At 48.1% G+C, this 18,636-nt stretch overlaps 1 protein-coding gene across 1 annotated transcript; it reads right to left on the bottom strand.

The window, feature by feature from the left end:
* Nucleotides 1-2,161: 2,161 nt before the first annotated feature.
* MREG (melanoregulin) lies at nt 2,162-18,476 on the bottom strand. Its single transcript, XM_010190070.1, has 5 exons — nt 18,279-18,476; nt 14,138-14,329; nt 4,567-4,657; nt 2,672-2,835; nt 2,162-2,296 (listed from the first exon to the last, which is right to left on the bottom strand). Exons 1-5 carry the CDS (start codon nt 18,474-18,476, stop codon nt 2,162-2,164), a joined length of 780 nt encoding a protein of 259 aa, XP_010188372.1.
* Between the last annotated feature and the right edge of the window lie 160 nt (nt 18,477-18,636).

Here is an 18,636-nt window from a genome sequence, read left to right as displayed (position 1 = left end):
GCTGGCTTCTGTAATTCTTCAAGTTGCAGATTTTTAGAAGTTCTGCATCCTTTTACTTAACTAAAGGCTCTTTTGCAATATTTACAGGCTCTTTCATGACCAGTTTTATCTGAGTGCTGGGACCAAAAGACCTTTTTCTGTTCATGTTGTGATCAGTACATAATCTGATGCACAGGTCCCCAAGCCTTGTTACTCCTCCCTGTTATGCAGAAGTGAGCAGCTCTGCTCTGATCTGATGCTGCCGTTAATTTCTACTCCTCCCCATGGCTGTGCTCAGAAACTCAGTGCTTCCCCTCCACAGAGCTTCACTTCAGTAGCTAAACTCATTCAGAGATCCTAATTATTGTCTCTTTTAGGCAGTTTCTGTCCTATTAAGTTACAACAAATTGCATTTTGTTGACAGCAGAACCGGTTTCACAGCTACAAGTGACAGCAAGGGATGTTTCTGCAAAGATGCTGCTTCACGTCGACCTCCGTTGCCCTAACGAGCTATCTCCTCACCCATGAGACTTAGAAACTCATCAGGTGGTTGTATGCACAATGTAGTCCTACGAAGTGATAACAACCCAAGGGCTGACTTTCGGGTGGTGCTGTGTACTTTGGCACAGTGTTCCTTGCACCACTGGATCTTTCTGTTCTGCAACACTTTGCTCAAATCAAACCCTGGAGTTGCCACGCACTGAGGTTTATTTTCTATAAAAACATGGGAGGTTTTCCAAAGCGCAATTGAACTTCTGCTAAAAAAGAAAAAATAATCAATGGAACTGGGCACCTAACTCCAGATCCCACTGAAACTAAATTCAGTCCCCATCATGTCCTGTGAAGACTTTGGTCTTACGCTGGCAAATGAACCTGCTCTTTTGCAAGTCAATAGGCAATTGTAAGTGTGTGGAGAACAGGTTGCAGAGGCATATGCTCTACAAATACCCCAGTTCTTTTGCTATCAGCAGTCAAGATAAATTTTGCCCGAACAGGGTTACAGAGAGAGTAAGAAATGTTGGTTTTGTAATGTGTTTTGTTTATTAAACTCAGTTTTCACTGATGTTGACAAAAAAAGTTTCCCAGGAAGACTGTCAAACAATTCATAAATACATATATATATATGTTTATTTTTCAAACACTGTCAGTATAAACAAATAAAACTCTGTTTTGCTATTTTGGGAGGTCCTGTGTAACCAGCATTTTCAACCGGCCAACTAGCAGCACATGTGTTAACTAGTGAAGAACTTGCACTTGTTTTTAAATTATCAGATCCATTGTTTTAAAATTATTGCTCATTATCAGACAAAAAAACCCAAGATATAAAGGGTGCTCATTAAAAATCTTCATTAACAGCAGGGACAGTATATCTTGACAGTACATACAGCTTTATAGTGGTTTTTTTATGCAATTAAGACCAAAACTTTCAGAAATTAGGATGTTGGGCAGCCAATCTGAGGATATTACAGGAACCACATTCTCAGCAGGTCTGACCTTAGCACCTTCCTAAAAATCTACTTTCTTTTAAGGTGTCAGGCAGAGCATCCCCTGACATAAATGCCTCCAAACCACTAATGGCTTGGGACAGAGCACCCAACTGCGACACTAACTCCTCTTCCACCTACACACTGCTGCTGCCTCTTTGCCAAACCCCCTGGGACCAGCCTGGCAGGACCGCTATGGGATGGTGATGAAGAGGAGGACCGGCACACAGAGAAATGTCACAGAGCTGTAAACGACTGAGGTATTTTTCCTCCCTCACTGGTCCTTCTGGATAGCGGGGTCAAGGGAAAGGACAGTGGCTGGTATCAGCAGAAAGAGGAAATGTAGATCTCCTCGCAGTGCTTATAACTATGAGTATCTCAACTGGTAGCAGCAACTTGCATGGTGGGTTCCACTCTCCATACCTATCACACACACTACTCAGCTAGGGGTGTCTCACCACAGCTACACTATGGCAGTTCTCGCTCCCTTCTGCTTGGGAGCACCTCAGGGCCAGCATCCGCCTTCCTGTGCCCTCCCAGTGGGGCTCGCTGACCTCCTCGCTCTGCTCTGGCTGGCCCGCTAGCTTCTCTGCAGGAAAACAAGGAGCAGCACTACTTGTGCTAACCCCTTGGCAGAGGAGCCCGGTCCTGGAGACAAAGAAACCTGCTGTCCATCTCATGCCAGCGAGCCACATTCCTCAGGGAATCACAACAGAGATGCACTGTGGGGTCTTCTGGCTATCATCCAGTCTTTCCCCGCTGGGTCTCTTTGGATACACCACGCTGGCCATCTTGAAGAACTCGTCTGCAGCATCCAGAGCTATAAGCCGATCCTGCCAAAGCAATGTAATACAGTCACTACAGGCTGCTTTAGGCATCTTTCTGGTCAGGGTGCTCCCTTCATGGCCACTTTCAGGTTAAACAAAGTGCTAGGTCTAATCTTTTCCCACTTTATTAACATGCTGCAAGAGCATCCAGTTGCACAGGGTTAAAGGAACTTGAAGGGGCAAATTTACAGCGCTACAGCACTGACATTTCCAAGGAAGCTGACCAGCCAAGATAAAAGTGCAACATCTGATGGGGATACCCCAGATGCCACCTTGTATTTGAGTGTCCTCTGATGCAGTCCACCTATCTGCTCCCCTTCACTTGAACTTACTTGCAGAGACGGGGGCCACAGGGAGGAAGACACACTCAGAGATACTCACCACCACAAAGAGGTAGCGCTCAGAAAGCTCCCAGCTGGTTGGGAAGATGTTTGTCTCTTCAGAGAGCTTTAACAGGATGTCCCGGGCTTTGCCCATGTTCTGAGAGTCACTGATTATGCTGAGTTTGGTCACTGACAAGAGGGAGTCTGCTTCCTTCTGGAAACCTGGGAAAGAGATGTGTTACAGAAAGGAGTCAAACACATGGGCAGGGTCATTCCTCAGTCCTTCAGGGCCTTGCAAGGTTCCTTATTCCCCCTCCAACTTGGGCTGCTGCGTTCCCTGCTTGCTAAAAAAAACCCAAGCATTTCCCCAGGCAGGCTCTGTGTCTGCGCTTGGGGCAGGTATAAGCTGATGGTGAAAATAATCATAAAAACATTCAGAGCAAGTTTGTTGCTAGTTTTGCAGAGAAGGTGTCTAAACATCCACATCCAGGGTGCTGATTCAGCTCTTGCAAGTTCCTGATGCTGCCAGAGCTTTCAGGGATGGTGGGGCTCCCTGATCACCTCAGTGACTATGCCTGTATATTGTTGGGAGGTCACAGTGATAAAAAACCTGTGGCAGTAACGGATGCATGGGTAATCATTGCTGTAGCAGTCAGTATCTCGTACAGGAAGGGTATCCAGGGAAGGAAAGGGGGAGGAGAATGAATGTAGAGGTCTTGAAATGTGATGGCTACCATTAACTCCTTGTTTAGCTCCAAGGAGCTGCTGGTGATGTGTTCATCTGGAAACACAGAGGTGGTCTTATGATTAAAGCACAGGTCTAGATAAAAAAAGAGATAGCAGGTTCCACATCCGGTTGCACATCTAGCTTTGTTAAGGTCAAATGATCCCTGGTCTTGAGCTTCCCCACCCTTTGCAAAACAGCTCTGGAGCCATTGCGGACGTGAGGGAGATGTGGCAGAGCCTTTGTCAATGTGCAGTAGCAGATGTAACGATGCCAAGTGATCCCTCCCGCATTTGGTTTGTACGGGCTGCGTGAACACCTGGGTGAAGATGAATGCTGATACCTAGATATGAATGTGTAATGTTCCTCTCATCCAGGTGCCAGAACAGCAGGTAGGGCAGGAGCAGCTGAGATACCCATCTCTTTTGCTCCCAGTGATAATATCCTTGAACAGCCCAACAAGCACACTCAACTCACACATCCTTCTGTCGTGAGCTGCCAGCCTCCAGAGAATGATGCAAGTCACTGAGCTGATGTGCCAGCACAGCACATCTCCTTAGCCCAGGTGACACACACTGCATGTAAGGTAATTGGGAAAAGCAGGTCACACCCAGCACTGCCTTCTCCACAGGAGCAGCAGCTGAGCACACAGGGCTGGTGGGTGCAGTTCACTGTTTGCAGGCTAGGAAACAGCAGCAGTAGGAGGGCCACTGTTGAGCAATTTCATGTGGTGAAAGCGTGTTTCAAATTCACTTAGGAGCAAACAAAGTGGGTGGTTTATCTCCAATCAGCTGGCATGGGTTAAGGAAGAAAACCAGATGTATCTGTGTTCAAATCTGAAAGGAATATTCATTTCTCCCTGCTTATCTTGTTTAGAAAAACCCAGGGTGAACTCCCAGGTGTGCCTGCTAAGTTTCCAGAAGGAAACTATTACGGGCTTGAAAGGCTCTCCTGCCTTGGGCCTTTTCTTCTTTCTGGTCATAGTGGGCTTTTTGAGTGCCTGCAGACACAGTGGCCCCATATCCTCCCAGCCGTGCCTGAGCTCTGGGGAACCTCCTGCAGAGTCTCAGCTGCCATGTGGGCTACCTGATGGCGTTACTCAGCAATGCCAAAACCTTTTATTTTCCTCCCTTTCCAGCCTGATTTTATGGAGCCGTTCCCATCCTCAGCAATCGTGAGACCTCTCATTCAGTACCACAGAAATGACATCCTTTTGTCTTCTAGCTTACCTAAATCCTCCAAAATGTGTTTCCACCTGCTTCTCACTTCTTTTCGTGTCTGCCGTAAAGTATAAATATCATAGTTGAGCTTTTGCCATTCCTGCAAAGCAAAGAAATAAGAGACACTCAGTTATTTCCATACAGGGGAGGTCTCCGCTGCTTTTCTAGAAATTTCAGCTCTTAGAAATGGAGCCAGAGTTTAATTGTTGATTTTGGCACTGAGGGATCGGTGCAAAAAGTCAGTGGCCAAGCTGCCGTTGTCCCTGGAAGAAATTATACAGACCAGCATAGAATATTTTATCTTGACACTTGGTACAGCATCTCTGTTATCTTCTGTGCATATATTAAACAGGCTTCCAGTTACCCTGAAATCAGACTGCAGAATTTAGTATAGTCGTTGCTGATGACCAAAGCGATCTCCTCAGTCAGACAGGGAGAATGTCATTCCAGCTCTGTGCTGGAAATTGTAAAGCTGTCCTAGGATGGAAAAAAACCATGAACTTCCAAATGTAACTCATATGAGAGACTTCAGTCTCTTTGGTCCAAAGCCCTTTATCCAGACTCTGACACGCTTGCTAGTATCAAAACCTGATGTTGTGAAAATACCTTATTTGGCCTTTACAGCTTGAGAAACCACGACGACATATTAATAAATACCTTAGATAAACTATTACAACACCTTATTTTCATACCTTTGTGGTTAAACTGGCATGGCACATTTTCTTACAGCTGATGATAGCCCATGGGAAACTAAAAGTCTGCAAAAAAAAGTGGTTGCTCTCAGTATGGTCACACATACAGTGGCTTCTCCAAACTGCTCAGCCCTCTGTTTGGCACTTAACTGGAGTAGGCAGGTTTTAAAAAAAGGCAGGTTTTCAAAAGCACTGGAAAACAAGAAAAATAGACTTTTTTTTAAAGGCTAGGGTACCCTTTTTTAAATAGCAGAGAAGAGGGATGTGGATGGTTGAGGGCTGAGCTGGAGTCATTTGATGTAATAACTATAAGTGACCACCAATTGCTGCAGTCAATGCCTCATTTAACCATACAGCTTAAATCCTTGCACTTGACCTCAAGCTTTATAACTACATAATGGGACACTGCCTAAAGGGGAAGGTTTTGAGGTTATTTATTAAAGTTATACCAGCACAATTAAACACATCCTTACAAACATGCATTCCTGTGGAAACGCACATATTCTGCAAGAAAACCAGGAGCATTTTTCCTAGCTGAGTTTAATCAATGCACACACTAAAAAGGATGCATTTACAGAAGCATCCATGCAGCAGGTCGTAACATTGCTCAAATAATTTTCCTGCACTAACGAACTTAATTAATCTCATTTCTCAGCAACAGATTACATAGATGGACTCTTGTAGAATAAGCGGGTGTTAATCTGTGCCACTGTCCTGGGCTTTTCCTATGTGACACAGTGGGTTCAAAGGGGTTAAATAACACCCATGAAGGTAAGCTGTGCTTTAGAAATCCCACTGTTTTTCTGACACTTTGTACCTGAAAGAATTGACTTGATTCGATAAAAGAGTTGGAGATGTCTTAGTACTTTTTCCCTGAACCTGGCTGACACGCAGAGAATTAAATGACGAGCCTGTTCTCTTGGTGTTCGGCGATGGCTGCAGGAACCCCTTGGAGATTATGCTTTGGAAGAAGCACAGGGGTTAAGACACTGGTGAATTCTGGTCAGGAGAGCAAGGGAAACACAACTTTGCCTGCAGCCGCTCGCTCTGCACCGCTCATCCTCCCGGAGAGCAAAATCCCCTTCATTTTTAGCTTTGAGTTGCTGCTCCCAACAAGCAAGCTTTTCTGATCAGAGCTGTGTGTCTCTCTTGACTGCAGCAGTACTTGAAAACACCTTTAGTGTTTGCACAGGAGGCAGCTGGCTGACAGTGCAAGGCATCAAACCCTTCTTCAACCCTTTGCTAGAGAAAGGAGGCAGGGACAAGACTCCTCTCTTTCGTGACGCTGGCTCATAGCCAGGAACTGAGCTGCTCTCAGTGAAGATGGGCTTTATTGTATTGCTTTGTGGGAAGCTTATTGCAAACTTGAAAGCTTTTAGAAAGAGAATGAAGTCTGCACGATGCCTTGGTCCTCGCTGACCAGGATCCCTTGGAAACATCTCGGCCTGCTTGTAACCCTATGGTATAAGCAGAAAGGAAAGCAAACAAGTCTGGGTAACTGGCAGGGAAACGAGTTGCATGTCTCTGCCCTCCCACGGAGACTTAACAAGTGCTTTAATGCACACGATCAACACAGCCTCTGTGAATCCAGGTGTGCTTCCCACTGCTGAATGCACAACTCAGGGGGTTATAAAGATGCTCCTATCCCCAAAACATGGCTAGCTGGCACCAGGCAGCAGCTTTCAGGGCTGCAGTGATTTACTCCTCCTGGTAGTGAACCAGACTTCTCACTAAGCTAAACAGCGAGTAGTGCTTAGCATGCAAGGAAGCTGCTCCTGATTTTCTCTGGATTAACAGCAGCATGGTTTTCCCTTGTCTATTTTTGTTTTAAGGGAATCTAGGGTATGGCTTTCTTGTATGTCATAATCACTAAGTTGAGTTATGGAAGTGAATACGGTGCATATTTAGTCCCAGGGGACCTCCAACAGTGTCTCGTCTATGGAGAATTTTGAGGGTGTGAAAAGGAGCAGCTTTGGTACAGAAAATAATGTTTAATGGTGCTGCCTGGGGGAGATCTCTTGTTTTAGTGGTATTTCTTTTGCCTGACCATGGAGCTGGATGTATTTATGTTCCTCCTGAGAAAGCTGGGAGGAGGATGCTGCACATGGTGCCTGTCGCTTGAAAGAAACTAGAGACAGCAGAGATTAGTGGTGTGAGGATGGGCAGCTCCGCACTGAGCTCTTGAGAACACATGCCCTGTTCTCCATCAGCCTCAGAAAACACTGAGTTTTCCCGGGTTATTTCTTGTGGCAGAGACATCCCAAATATTGTGGGCATTTTGAGGGTTGTCTTCTGCGTTGCTTTCAAGAGGGCAATAAAGTCAATAGCATCTTTCCATCCCCAAAATTAATCTAAAAAGCATCTCCTTTAACTACACAGCAGAGGGAAGAGAAAAGCCTGTCCTGCCCATGTTTCCACATAGGAAATTGCAACAAATGGGCAACAACAGAGACTTACAGAGGGTGTTCCCCATGCACATCCCATGAGTCACCAAGATGTGACCTGCAGAGGGAAAGGTTGGCTGGGGCTCGGGACATCACGAGGCCGAGGCTGCTCAGCACCACTGCTGGTTAGCACCAGGGCAGGCAACCGGGACTCCACATCAAACCTCGCTCTTCCTCAGCCCTCCCTGCTGCTGTGACAAGGACCATTGTGCCATACCAGGGCGCTGGTGAGATGCAGGACAGGGCACACTGCTCCTTGGGCAGCCCTGGGCAGAGCGAGGCTGGAGCTGGCTGCCCTCTGTGCCACATCCCAGCTGGCTCCCATGCAGAGTCCCTTCCGGTGAGGTGTCCAAGCCCATGTGCAGGCAAGGGACAAGCAGCTCTCCTCCAAAACGTAGCTTTGTTTTTCATGTCTTGTGCACCTCTGTTCCCTCTCCTGCCTCTTAAAATCATAGAATGTTTTGAGTTGGAAGGGACCTTTAAAGCTCATCCAGTCCAACCCCTGCAGGAAGCAGGGCCAATGTTACCAGATCAGGTTGCTCACAGCCCCATCAAGCCTGACCTTGAATATCTCCAGGGATGGGGCCTCCACCACCTCACTGGGCAACCTGTTCCAGTGATCTACCACCCTCATATGGAAGAACTTTTTCCTAATATCCAGCCTAAATCTACCCTTTTCTAGTTTAAAACCATTACCCTTCGTCCTATCGCTACATGTCCTTGTGAACAGCTCTTCCCCAGATTTCTTATAGGCCCCTTTCAGGTATAGGAAGGTCGCTATAAGGTCCCACCGGAGCCTTCTCTTCTCGGCTGAACAACCCCAACTCTCTCCGCCTATATTCATAGGAGAGGTGCTCCAGCCCTTTGATCATCTCTGTGGCCTCCTCTGGACACGCTCCAGCACTTCAATGTCCTTTTTGTGCTGGGGACTCCAAAGCTGGACGCAGCACTGCAGGTGAGGTCTCACCAGAGCAGAGTAGAGGGGCGGAATCACCTCCCTCGACCTGCTGGCCACACTTCTTGTGATGCAGCCCAGGATGTGGTTCCATCATCTCTTTGTATGTAAACTTGACAACCACTATGGGACTGTTCTGATTATTTTCTATGGCAGGGATACTGTGGGGGGGGGGAAATAAAGGAAAGAGAAACCTTTCCCCTCAAATGTGGAGAGGGAGGCAAATGTCACCATGCGATACAGATGTCAGGTGCTTGTTTGGAGCCACAGAAAGGCAAGTTCCACTATCTCTTGCAGTGCTGAGCTACCTTTCAGGTATTGGAAGGTTGCTATAAGGTCTCCCCGGAGCCTTCTCTTCTCTCCTCTAGGCTGAACAACTCTTGTCTAGTTAGACGTAACTTCTGGAGCAGCCAGGCAGCTTCTTGCACCAGCTCAGCAGGAGGCTGGTCTTCACCAAACCCCTTGGTGTTTCTATGGGTCTGGGACATCCCAGTAACACATTCAAAATCTGTCCTTTAAGAAAAATACCCTTTTTCCCAAAATTTGAATTAACTACATGAAACCAAAGCAGGTTGCAGTTCCTGGCCCTGTATTTTTGCAACCAGTTTTGCCCTTTTAAATCTACATAGCAGGGCACAACATACACCAGCGGGGGCTTGAGAAAACACCCTGTGCATGAGTCAAGAATATCCCAGAAGCAGCGGGGAAACCCTGACACCTCTCTCCTCTAAGCGGTAAGCCCTTCAAATATTTATCTGGAAAACCTTCCCAGACTCTCTTGCGTGACACACTAAATCTGCAAATACTAAATGGAAGTGAGGAAATGCTGGGCATGAAATGTAAGCCAGGTTGGTACATAACCAAGAGCTCTGGGAAAAACTGCCAAGAGAACAGGCAAGCACTGTCCAACTTTTCATCCCTGCTTGTATGGAAATTTCCTAATTAGGAACAGTTTTCTTCATGTTGCCAAAGCAATTCTTCACCAAAGCCTTCTCCTTTATTATCGCAGAATCCTAGAATCATAGAATGGCTTGGGTTATTCCCTTGAAAGTAATTGGTGTCACTGTTCTGTTCAAGAGTTATTTTGGAAATGAGTTCAAAACAGAGTTATCAGGGAAAGACTGCGGAATACCAGTGCAGGCAGGTACCAGGCCACATCCAGGGATGCTCCTACTCTGACTCTGTGACTGGCTCCACTGGAAGGAGCTCAACAAATCCAAACTCTAGATCCACGCTGATACATTGAACCATCAACTGACATCTCAGCTTAGAATAACCTTAAACTGGATTCAGAGGGGCATGCAAGAGTTCATAAATAACCTTTCCTATGTATTAAGTGGGTCAGTTCCAGGCTCCCCAGCCAGCATCCCCAAACCTGGGCAAATCTCATCACCTCTCTCTGCCTGAGCAACAGCGTGTCACAACACTGACCTTCTCTATAATGTGTTTAAAAAAGAAGAATCCTGTAAGAGAGCAGGAGGAAGCAGAAAAATAGGCTTTGTCAGCTCATTAATGTGTTTGTCAGGAGGATCATGCCAGCGCAGCTCTGCTAGCCATGCCCTCAGCAGGGATGCAAGCTCAGGGATTGCCTTTGCTAGTGGGGCTTATGATCCCACCTTTCCCAAGAGAATAAGCCAACGGAAAAAAGAAACACTGCACTTACAACAAGCCATGAGAACAGTTGTTTTTCCACAGTCATGGTGCAAAAACCCACCTTCAGTTTCTGTTCACAGACCTGTGGCACAGCTGCCCTAAACCTGGCTCCTTCTCTGAAGCCAGTGTTAATGCAACAGCTCAGGGTCTCTGCCGACGGCTGGGTAATTCCATGCACCCCATGAGAGGCTGCTGAGGCACCAGGGCCACCACAAACCAATCCTCATGGAACGGGGCAACCGCCACACCATGCACATAAGCCAAATAAGCCCAGCATTGGATAAGCCTTAACACTGGAGGCTTGCTGGAGCCACAGGAGTTCCCTCATCCCCATAAAATGCTTTTGCCCTCACTAGCTGGGTACGTGCTGGAACAGTGACCTGGCCTATATCTATGGAGCACCTTAAATAACATCTTATTTTTCTAGGGATTCTCATTTCACCTCCAGATTTGGGGTTTTACTTTACATCACAAGTTCAATGATACTACAGGGCAGCAGGAGGAAAAAAACAGTTTTCGGTATTCGAAATGTTGACCTCAGGCCTCAAAGGCTTTGACAACAGCTTTGATCTCCAAAGGCTGCATCAACTTTACCAGCCCCCTTAAGCCACCCCTTCAGCTACGGCTTTTCTGGGCACACCCTCCCCATGTCCACACTTGGCTTCTGAAAGTGCATCCAAGGACACCACGCTCATTGGCCTCAAGCAGAGGGAAATGCAAAGCTCCAAACTGCTCCGTCCTTATGATTTTAGGCGGCTCCAGCGAATCTTGCCTCATCTGTGTGTTGCACGGTGGGTTTGGCAACCACCAGGTTCTCCAGCTGGCTCCACCGTGGCCATGGGCCCTGAACTGTCACTTCCAGCACATGGCATTGAGCACGACAAGCAAGTGGGTGTTAAACAGGGTGCACCCAGGATGCCACGGTGCTTGCTTTGAAGAGCTTGCTGCCCTGCTTCAGTGAGAAGCAGGGTGGAGTAGCCCTGCCATCCTTACACAAGCTGAGGTCACACCAAGTTTGGGCTGGAGCTGCCAAATTTCCTGGAGCAAGGCCATTGGGAGCAGGTAGGGAGAAGAAATGGCTCCTCATGGATCAGGTGTGGGTCCAGCTCTGTGTCAGGGGCAAGGAACTGGTCCCAAGGGAGGACAGTAAAGCTGTGGTGACCCACCACAAACAATCTAACACACAGAAAATTGACTGAACTACAGGGTGCGCTTGGTGCCAGAGGGCCTGGGCTTTTGCATACACAGTTTTGTTTGTTTATTTATTTACAGTGATCCACAGTGCAGCGGTTCCCAGGCCAGGAAAGTGCCATCATGGCCCATGCCCACTGAGCTCCAGCACCGTGCTGATGTCACCACCTGGCCCACCGCTTCTCCTGTCCTTGCTCACAGCACCTTGTCGCTATGTGAACAACCATTTTTTAAAAATTAAAATACCCAGGAAAGCAGAAGTGGGTTGGCCAGATTAAGAAAAACACGATACTGGTTTGATGCCGAGATGGTGCCATACAGATAAAGCACACATGACGTAGAGCAACCAGCTTCTTGGGATCCTTCCAAAGTCTTGTGCTATGAAATCATGAAGATAAAAGTGGGGAATGGCAAAGCATACAGTAAGTGTATAGAGGACAGGAGCAGAATGAAGGAGCAGAAATACAGGGCCTAGTTCTCCTTTCTAGTTCTTGCTAGTTTAAGCAAGAGGAAAAAAGGACCTATGGTTTCATAACACTTGTGCATGGTGTAGAAGAAACCGATCCTCTGTCCCCTATCCTGCAGCACTCTCTGTGGTGACTTCAGAAGCAGAGCAGCTCCCAAAGCGGATTATGGCCAGTGCTGTTTTGCAATTATACTTTTTTTCCCTCTCTCTCAGGGCCAAAGCCTCATTAGGAGGGGAGGGCAATGCAATCTGGCCTAGTTTTTAGATGTTCACTGGAGTAAGGAGAGATTTCGGCCCAGGGCCAAACGCAGGAATGTTGGCTTTGCTGGCCAAGTCTCTCCCTGTTCTGCCCCCGAGAAAGAGCTTCAGCTGGAAAATGCAGCAGCTTACCAGGCTTATATATTGTGCCTCAGTTTCCCCAGCTGTAAAACAGAGGCAGCAGAGAGGCTGGCAATCAATAGCTGCAAAGGGCACCATGTGATAATTCAAATCAAGCACATCGTGTATTGGCTTTCTCCAAAGTCAGCCTGATGATGTACTCCTCAGGCCTTTTTATTAATTGCACTGCATGAAAAGCCAGGGTACGTGATCTAACATTCATTGTGCAGAGGAAGCCCTGTGCTCTTTGTAACTTTCCTTTTTCACTAGTAGGCACGGTGACTGCTCAGACTCACTAAAAACCCTACGGACACGCTGAAGGCAAGGACGAAGCACTGAGATTAGGACAAGCAGGCATGGGATCGCTCTCCTGCTCACCCATAACTGATGCTCTCCTCTGCAGCCTGAGCAAGGCTGTCACACAATGCTCTTTTGCCCAAGGAGCCACCTTTTCAGCAGTCTGTCCACTTATGAAACCATTTTATAACTAATAATAGCTTTTAGGAGGCCTGCCTCACAATGAGTCCTAAATCAAGCTCAAAGGCTGCTACCTGGGCATGGGCTGAAATGAGGAGCTTCAGTGTACGCTCAGCTCCTCAATAACCCAGCACTGGCGGAGCCCCCTAAACAGAGTTGTTCTTGTTCCCTTCAGCCCATTTGGGCTGGATGAAGCTCCCTGACAACCCATTGCAATATAGAGAAAGCAGTGGTGGGGAGAGAAGAGGTTATCTTCAGTCATAGCTGTAAAGGTTACATACAACCATGAAAATGTTGTTACAAAACCATCCATTGTAAAGCAGCATGATTCAATCTCCATCAAAAAAACCCCAAACATTAAATGGGGATGCTGGCCAACTGCACACAAGGATTGCATTATCTCATTGTAAGTTTTAAAAATTGTAATTTTTATCTCAGCTGTACCTCTGGAGTTTAAGGCTTCTCACAAAAGCTGAGCTAGCTTTTGGTTTAAGAGGACTATCACAGAAGGAGTTATAGTCTTGCAGTCTCTTGGATGAAGTGGGATCATGTTGAAATTAAATGTGAAGCCTCCAGGCTTTCCTGCAAACATTCTGAAGTCTTAAAAGCAATCAGAGAGGGGAAAAACTGTCACTATTTGCTACAGTCTGCTCCTAATCAGGCCACTGAAATCTCCTTTGAACCGAAGTGCTTTAGCAAAGGAAATCAGGGCTGCAAAACAGTCTTTATGTAACAGCAATGACTTCTCCCTTCTGCACTAAGAACTGTGCCAGTTCTCCGCTTCTCAATAATTGCCGTACAACCCATCAGAGGAGTATTTAACTTGACATGTCACTGGAGCGGCAGCGCAGCTCCAGGAGCTGCCATTGCTGGGGCAAACACCACTGCACGCAGGGCTAATGCCAGTTCGATCGTGGAAAGGACAAATGGAATATTGGACAAAAAAAGCAGCCTGTGAAGCTGGGAAACCGAGCTGGGGACTCCAGTGCTACCAGTACACATTTGCAGGTGGTGGTGGTAGAGGCATTAAAGGGCATCATGCATGATGCTCAGGGCAGCTTTCCTGGCTCAGTCACCGGAGACATTCCTGAGCTTCCCAGGGATGAGATGGCTACAGATGAATCCACACTGGATACAGGATAAAATCTGGAGGGTGATGGAGCATATGGGAGGACCTGATGCCTAAGTGAGCCATGTTGGGAGACTTTGAGGTCTTTAGAGTGGCTTAACGGGTGCTTAAATAAAGGCACTGTCAAAGCTTTCAATGAAAGTACCAAGCCTCGGCCTGTAGTGAAACTGAGTGTGAGGAATGGCACCTCCTCACCTCCGAGTCCTTGTCCAGCTGGTTCCTGACCACGATCATGTTGTACAGCACCCGGTCGTCATCCGCCTCCGTATGGGTCACGTCGTGCGGGGTACTCCACAGGTTCTGCTCCTCGTCCCGCGCCAGCGTGGCTCCGAAGGAGGCGTAGGGGTTGTTGTTACTGCAGAGAGGGGACAGGCAAGGCAGCGTTAGCTACCGCAGCATCACGCTGCCTCCTTTTACCTTCCCAGGGTACAGCGCCTGTTGCTGTGGCATCCCCTCTTGCAGGCCAGTGTCCTGCCTAGGAGAGAGGAGGAAGAGGAGGCAGGAATGGGAAGGCAGTCAGAGTTTTCTACCTTAGCAAACATCCTGACCATGTAAGGCATGGTTCAAACCAGGCAGTGCTGCCATGAAAGAGACTGGACACACAAATTTGCTGAAAACACCAGATATTATTTGAGCAGCAGGATGGAGGAACTGTGAGCATCCATCTGCGAGGATGAAAGGCAGCATCTTCCTGTTGCTCCCACAGCCCCCTGCCGTGCTCCCCATCACGCCTTCCCACCCCAAACCCCGTGCAAGCCCTCCCAGCCTCTCCGAGCTTAACATGAGACCTTAAGACTAAAAAAACCCAGCAGCTCCAGAGGGTATTTTCTCTCTGCCCAGCTAACCCTGCAGCCGTGCCAGGATCCCAGCAGCATCATCTGTCCCCAGGGAGACTTTGTGTGCAGAGGTGTACTCCTTGAGCAGTAAGCAAGAGGACTCTCCCTTGCCTTTTGGCTGAAGAAGCAGCTTCTACCCATCTTCTTCTCAAAGGCAGTGCCATTGGGCATGGTTTTATTTGGACAAAGCATGTGTCACCTCTGTTGAGGGAGCTGGGACTGGTTAGCCCGGGGAAGAGATGGCTCAGGGGGATCTTATCCTTGTGTGTAAGTACCTTGTGGGTGAGAATGAAGGAGATGGAGCCATGGTGCCTTATGATAGGACACACATCCAAATACAGGAATTGGTGTTTAATCATAAGAAGGAGGGGTGAACACTGGCACAGGATGCCCACAGAGGTTGTGGAGACTCCATTCTTGGAGACACTCAAAACGTGACTGGACACAGTCCTGGGCAACCAGCTCCAAATGACCCTGCTTGAGCAGGGGTTGGACAGGATGCTCTCCAGAGGTCCCACATCCTCGACCATATTTCTGTGTTACCTTGCAGCTCTATTCTCTACCCAGCAGCCCAAACCCTACTGAATGAAGCAGGCAGTCCCCATAGGTGCCCCCCACCCCAGCAGCTCCTACCTGAGAGGTACAGCAATGCACTGAGCTGCACTAGGACCTGTGCCAAGACACAAAAAGGACATTTAGCCCCATCTTTATTTAGGGATGGAAATGTGCTCAGCCTGCTTGTGAACTCCAGGCTTTATTCGTTTAGCAGTCAGCAAAGCAGAGCATCGTCTTCTGGGAAGGCTGTCCCCACCAAAGCAAGGAGCTTTTCTCTGCACCGGTGGCAATTCTGCGTTTTATGGCTTTACGTTGCTACTGGCGTGTGCATTTTTTTAACAGGGTTATTTAAGTCTGCTGGGAGAACTTTTAGCAGGGGTTTTCCATAATGTTTCTAATCAACATGTCCAGACACTTGAGTAAAACACCACAAAGGGAGAAATATTTTCAGCCTTACCCAACAGTCCCATCAGCCATCCTGCAGCAATCCCTGCTCACACCTTGTTAGAACAACCCATGGTTTATTCTATTTGTTACCCAAACCCCATACCTTTTGCAAGGAATCCATCCAGGGAAACCTCAGATAAGACAGTGGGTGCCTTAACCATGACATCAAGCCATAAAAAAAGATGCTAAGAGGAGCTCCAGCACATAGATAAAATAGAGAAGAAAAAAAACACCCAATACATACTAGCATGCCTGCAGGAAGGTTCATTAGACTTTCAACAAACCAAAAACCTGAGCAACAGGTAATAAGGGAAAAGTTAATCTCTTATAATATCTCATAAGAAACGAGGAAACAAACGTAACTTGGAGGGTGTGGATGGCATAACTCAGCCATTCCTACACCAGAGCCAGCATGGGTTTGCTCACACTGTTTTTCAAATGTGGAGCAGGCAGGACCTCAGCCTGGAAGGGATCACTCAGGAGCCAGCCGTGCTATCAGCATGAGTTCAGTCCCATCCGTTCGACAGGCTGCTTCCCACTCAGTGATTTACCGGCACCCTTAACATCTGACTAACTTTAAAAACCAGTATTTGGCAATAACACTAACACACCTTAGCTTTTATGAGCTCACAGCTTGCAAGGCATTTCCCAATGCATCTCTATTTCCAAACTGCCGCACGGAGCAAGCAGCAGCCTTTGAGGGATGCGGGCAGTGCCCAGAAGTCAGCAAATCCATACACGCACAGAGAGCTCTGCCAACAGTGAGCACCCCCAGAGCACCCTGGACTTCCAAGCAACATTCAAAATTAAGAAATGGGAGGAAAAAAAGGACCACATGAGTGGCAGCCTGCTTTGCAGGTTACAGGGGTCTCTGCTGGACCAGAGGAGACTCGGACCATTCCACATTCTGGGCTCAATCCAGAAAACTGTGAATGGTAATGCTTCATCAATAAACTCCTGCTCCAGGGGTAGCTTTCAGTCCAGATTAAACTGATTTCAGGATTCAGAGCCCAAATTCTCAGTTTATTTGCATTCTGAGGACACCATCCGAGACAGATCCCACCGTCCTGCATCTATAGACAGCTGGGCAGCCTGTGCGCTTTGCTGCAGCAGCCTGGCTTACTGGCTTTGGCCAGGGTTTCTTTTCCCAGCCCTGCACTTGCACTGTGCCTACATCCATGCTACGTCCCCACCTCCATGCTTGGGTAATATATGCACCTAATTATACACATATTACCTCCTCCTCACTGCTTTATTCTTTGACATGTTGGATTTATGAGGCTGCAGCCGCTCTACTTGGGGAAAAACACCGTGTAAAGTCATAACGTCAACATTTCGGTAGCAACACCAGCTCTTGAAAACTGAAAATCAGCTAAAAGATCTGAAACCTCAAGCAAGTAATTAATTTTAAGCAATGCTGAGATAAAAATAAAAACACAGCAAGCATGATGCAAGATGTCCACTTTGAAATGAAACTCCAAAGCCACCCGAAAAGGGACAAAGCAGAGATTAGGCTGTTAGAATAATTATGCTGGCACACTTGTGCAAAAGCAGGTGCCTTTCGAATGCCCAGCATTTTACAGGCTTTCCTACTTATAGCCAGCATTAATTGGATCGCCAGCGGAAGGCATGTTACTAAAGAAAGGTGCCTGGTGAGGGACAGCCACCACGGCCAGCAAGGCAGCAGGAAGGAGCCTCTCTGCACATGTGCTCGGCTTTCGTTAGGTTAATGCCAATTTCCTGGGCTGGAGGCCCCATGCTCAGGATTATCTGGTTATTATTTAGGTTACTTCTTTAACAGCACGAAATCAGGACACTTCAAGCCCTGTTGTCAGCTGTGTTGTTACCAAATACCTATGTAGGCCACACCAGCAGCATCCCACCCTCCTTCTTGAAATCCCTCTGTCCCACCAGCACTGCGGGGAGGGCACAGTCCCTGCCCCATCCCAGAGCTGGGGTACCCACTGTGGGCTTTGTCAGTGGCCAGAACCAAGTCTGGATGCTAGGGAAGGAGGGAAGGGTGCCCAAAACCCTGGGCACGGATGTTTTTCAACATGCAAAACCTCCTTATGTCCTTGCACAGCTCTTCTCCACCATCCAGGGCTTCATCTTTTTGTATGAAAATCTCCCCCCTCCCAACCTCACGGCTCTGTACACAAGACAGCAGGAGAGAAAAATCTGCTCTCTAGAAATCAGTGCGCTCATTGCTTTGATATAAAGCCAGCTCCAGCAGTGGCATGGCGCCTCCTTTCCAGCATCCCCAGCCCGGGAGCTGAGCTCTGCGCAGCACAGAGCTGCCCGACGGTGGGACCTGATCCCCTGTGCAGTGACGCTGGGACTCCCTTTTTGTTCGGCGCCTCGACCTCCTCTGTCGAAATCCCACCGTGGGAAGACAAAAGCTGAACGGTTTCTGTGGTGGGAGGCGCACGGGAAACCCCAAAGAGATGCCGCTCTTGGTTCACTTGCTAAAACTTAACTGTAAAAAAAAAACCCCAAACCCCGCAGCACGCAGCAGCCCGGCGTGCATCACACCGCGAGGTGTCGGAAACCACCCGGCCCCCATGGCAAGCCAACTCAGGCCGAAAGAGAACTGAAAGCGGCTTTTTACGGCCCGGAGAAAATCCCTTTGGGATGGCCAGCTCCCCACGGACAGCAGTGGCTAGGAACTCTCTTTGGAGGAAAATGGGGCTCGACATGATGCGACGGGGCAGCGAATGGGTTTTGGGGTCCCGACGGTGGGGATGACGAGGGGCTCACGCGTGGCTGCCGACCAGGGAACCCGTCTCCGGTGGGAGCATCCTGCTGCGCCAGGTGGGGAGTGGGGGGGCCGGCCCCATTCCTCCAAGGGGGCCGGGA

Source organism: Mesitornis unicolor, unplaced genomic scaffold, assembly GCF_000695765.1.
Source record: "Mesitornis unicolor isolate BGI_N332 unplaced genomic scaffold, ASM69576v1 scaffold12768, whole genome shotgun sequence".
Lineage (NCBI taxonomy): Eukaryota > Metazoa > Chordata > Aves > Mesitornithiformes > Mesitornithidae > Mesitornis > Mesitornis unicolor.
This window is presented reverse-complemented; position numbering and strand designations above follow the sequence as displayed.

Coding starts and splice junctions, on each gene's coding strand:
- MREG (XM_010190070.1), bottom strand. CDS start 18,476: ATGTCGAGCCCCATTTTCCTCCAAAGAGAGTTCCTAGCCACTGCTGTC. Junction 4,658..14,137: donor AGCTGGACAAGGACTCGGAG/GTGAGGAGGTGC, acceptor TTTGCTTTGCAG/GAATGGCAAAAGCTCAACTA. Junction 2,297..2,671: donor AGCGCTACCTCTTTGTGGTG/GTGAGTATCTCT, acceptor TTGCTTTGGCAG/GATCGGCTTATAGCTCTGGA.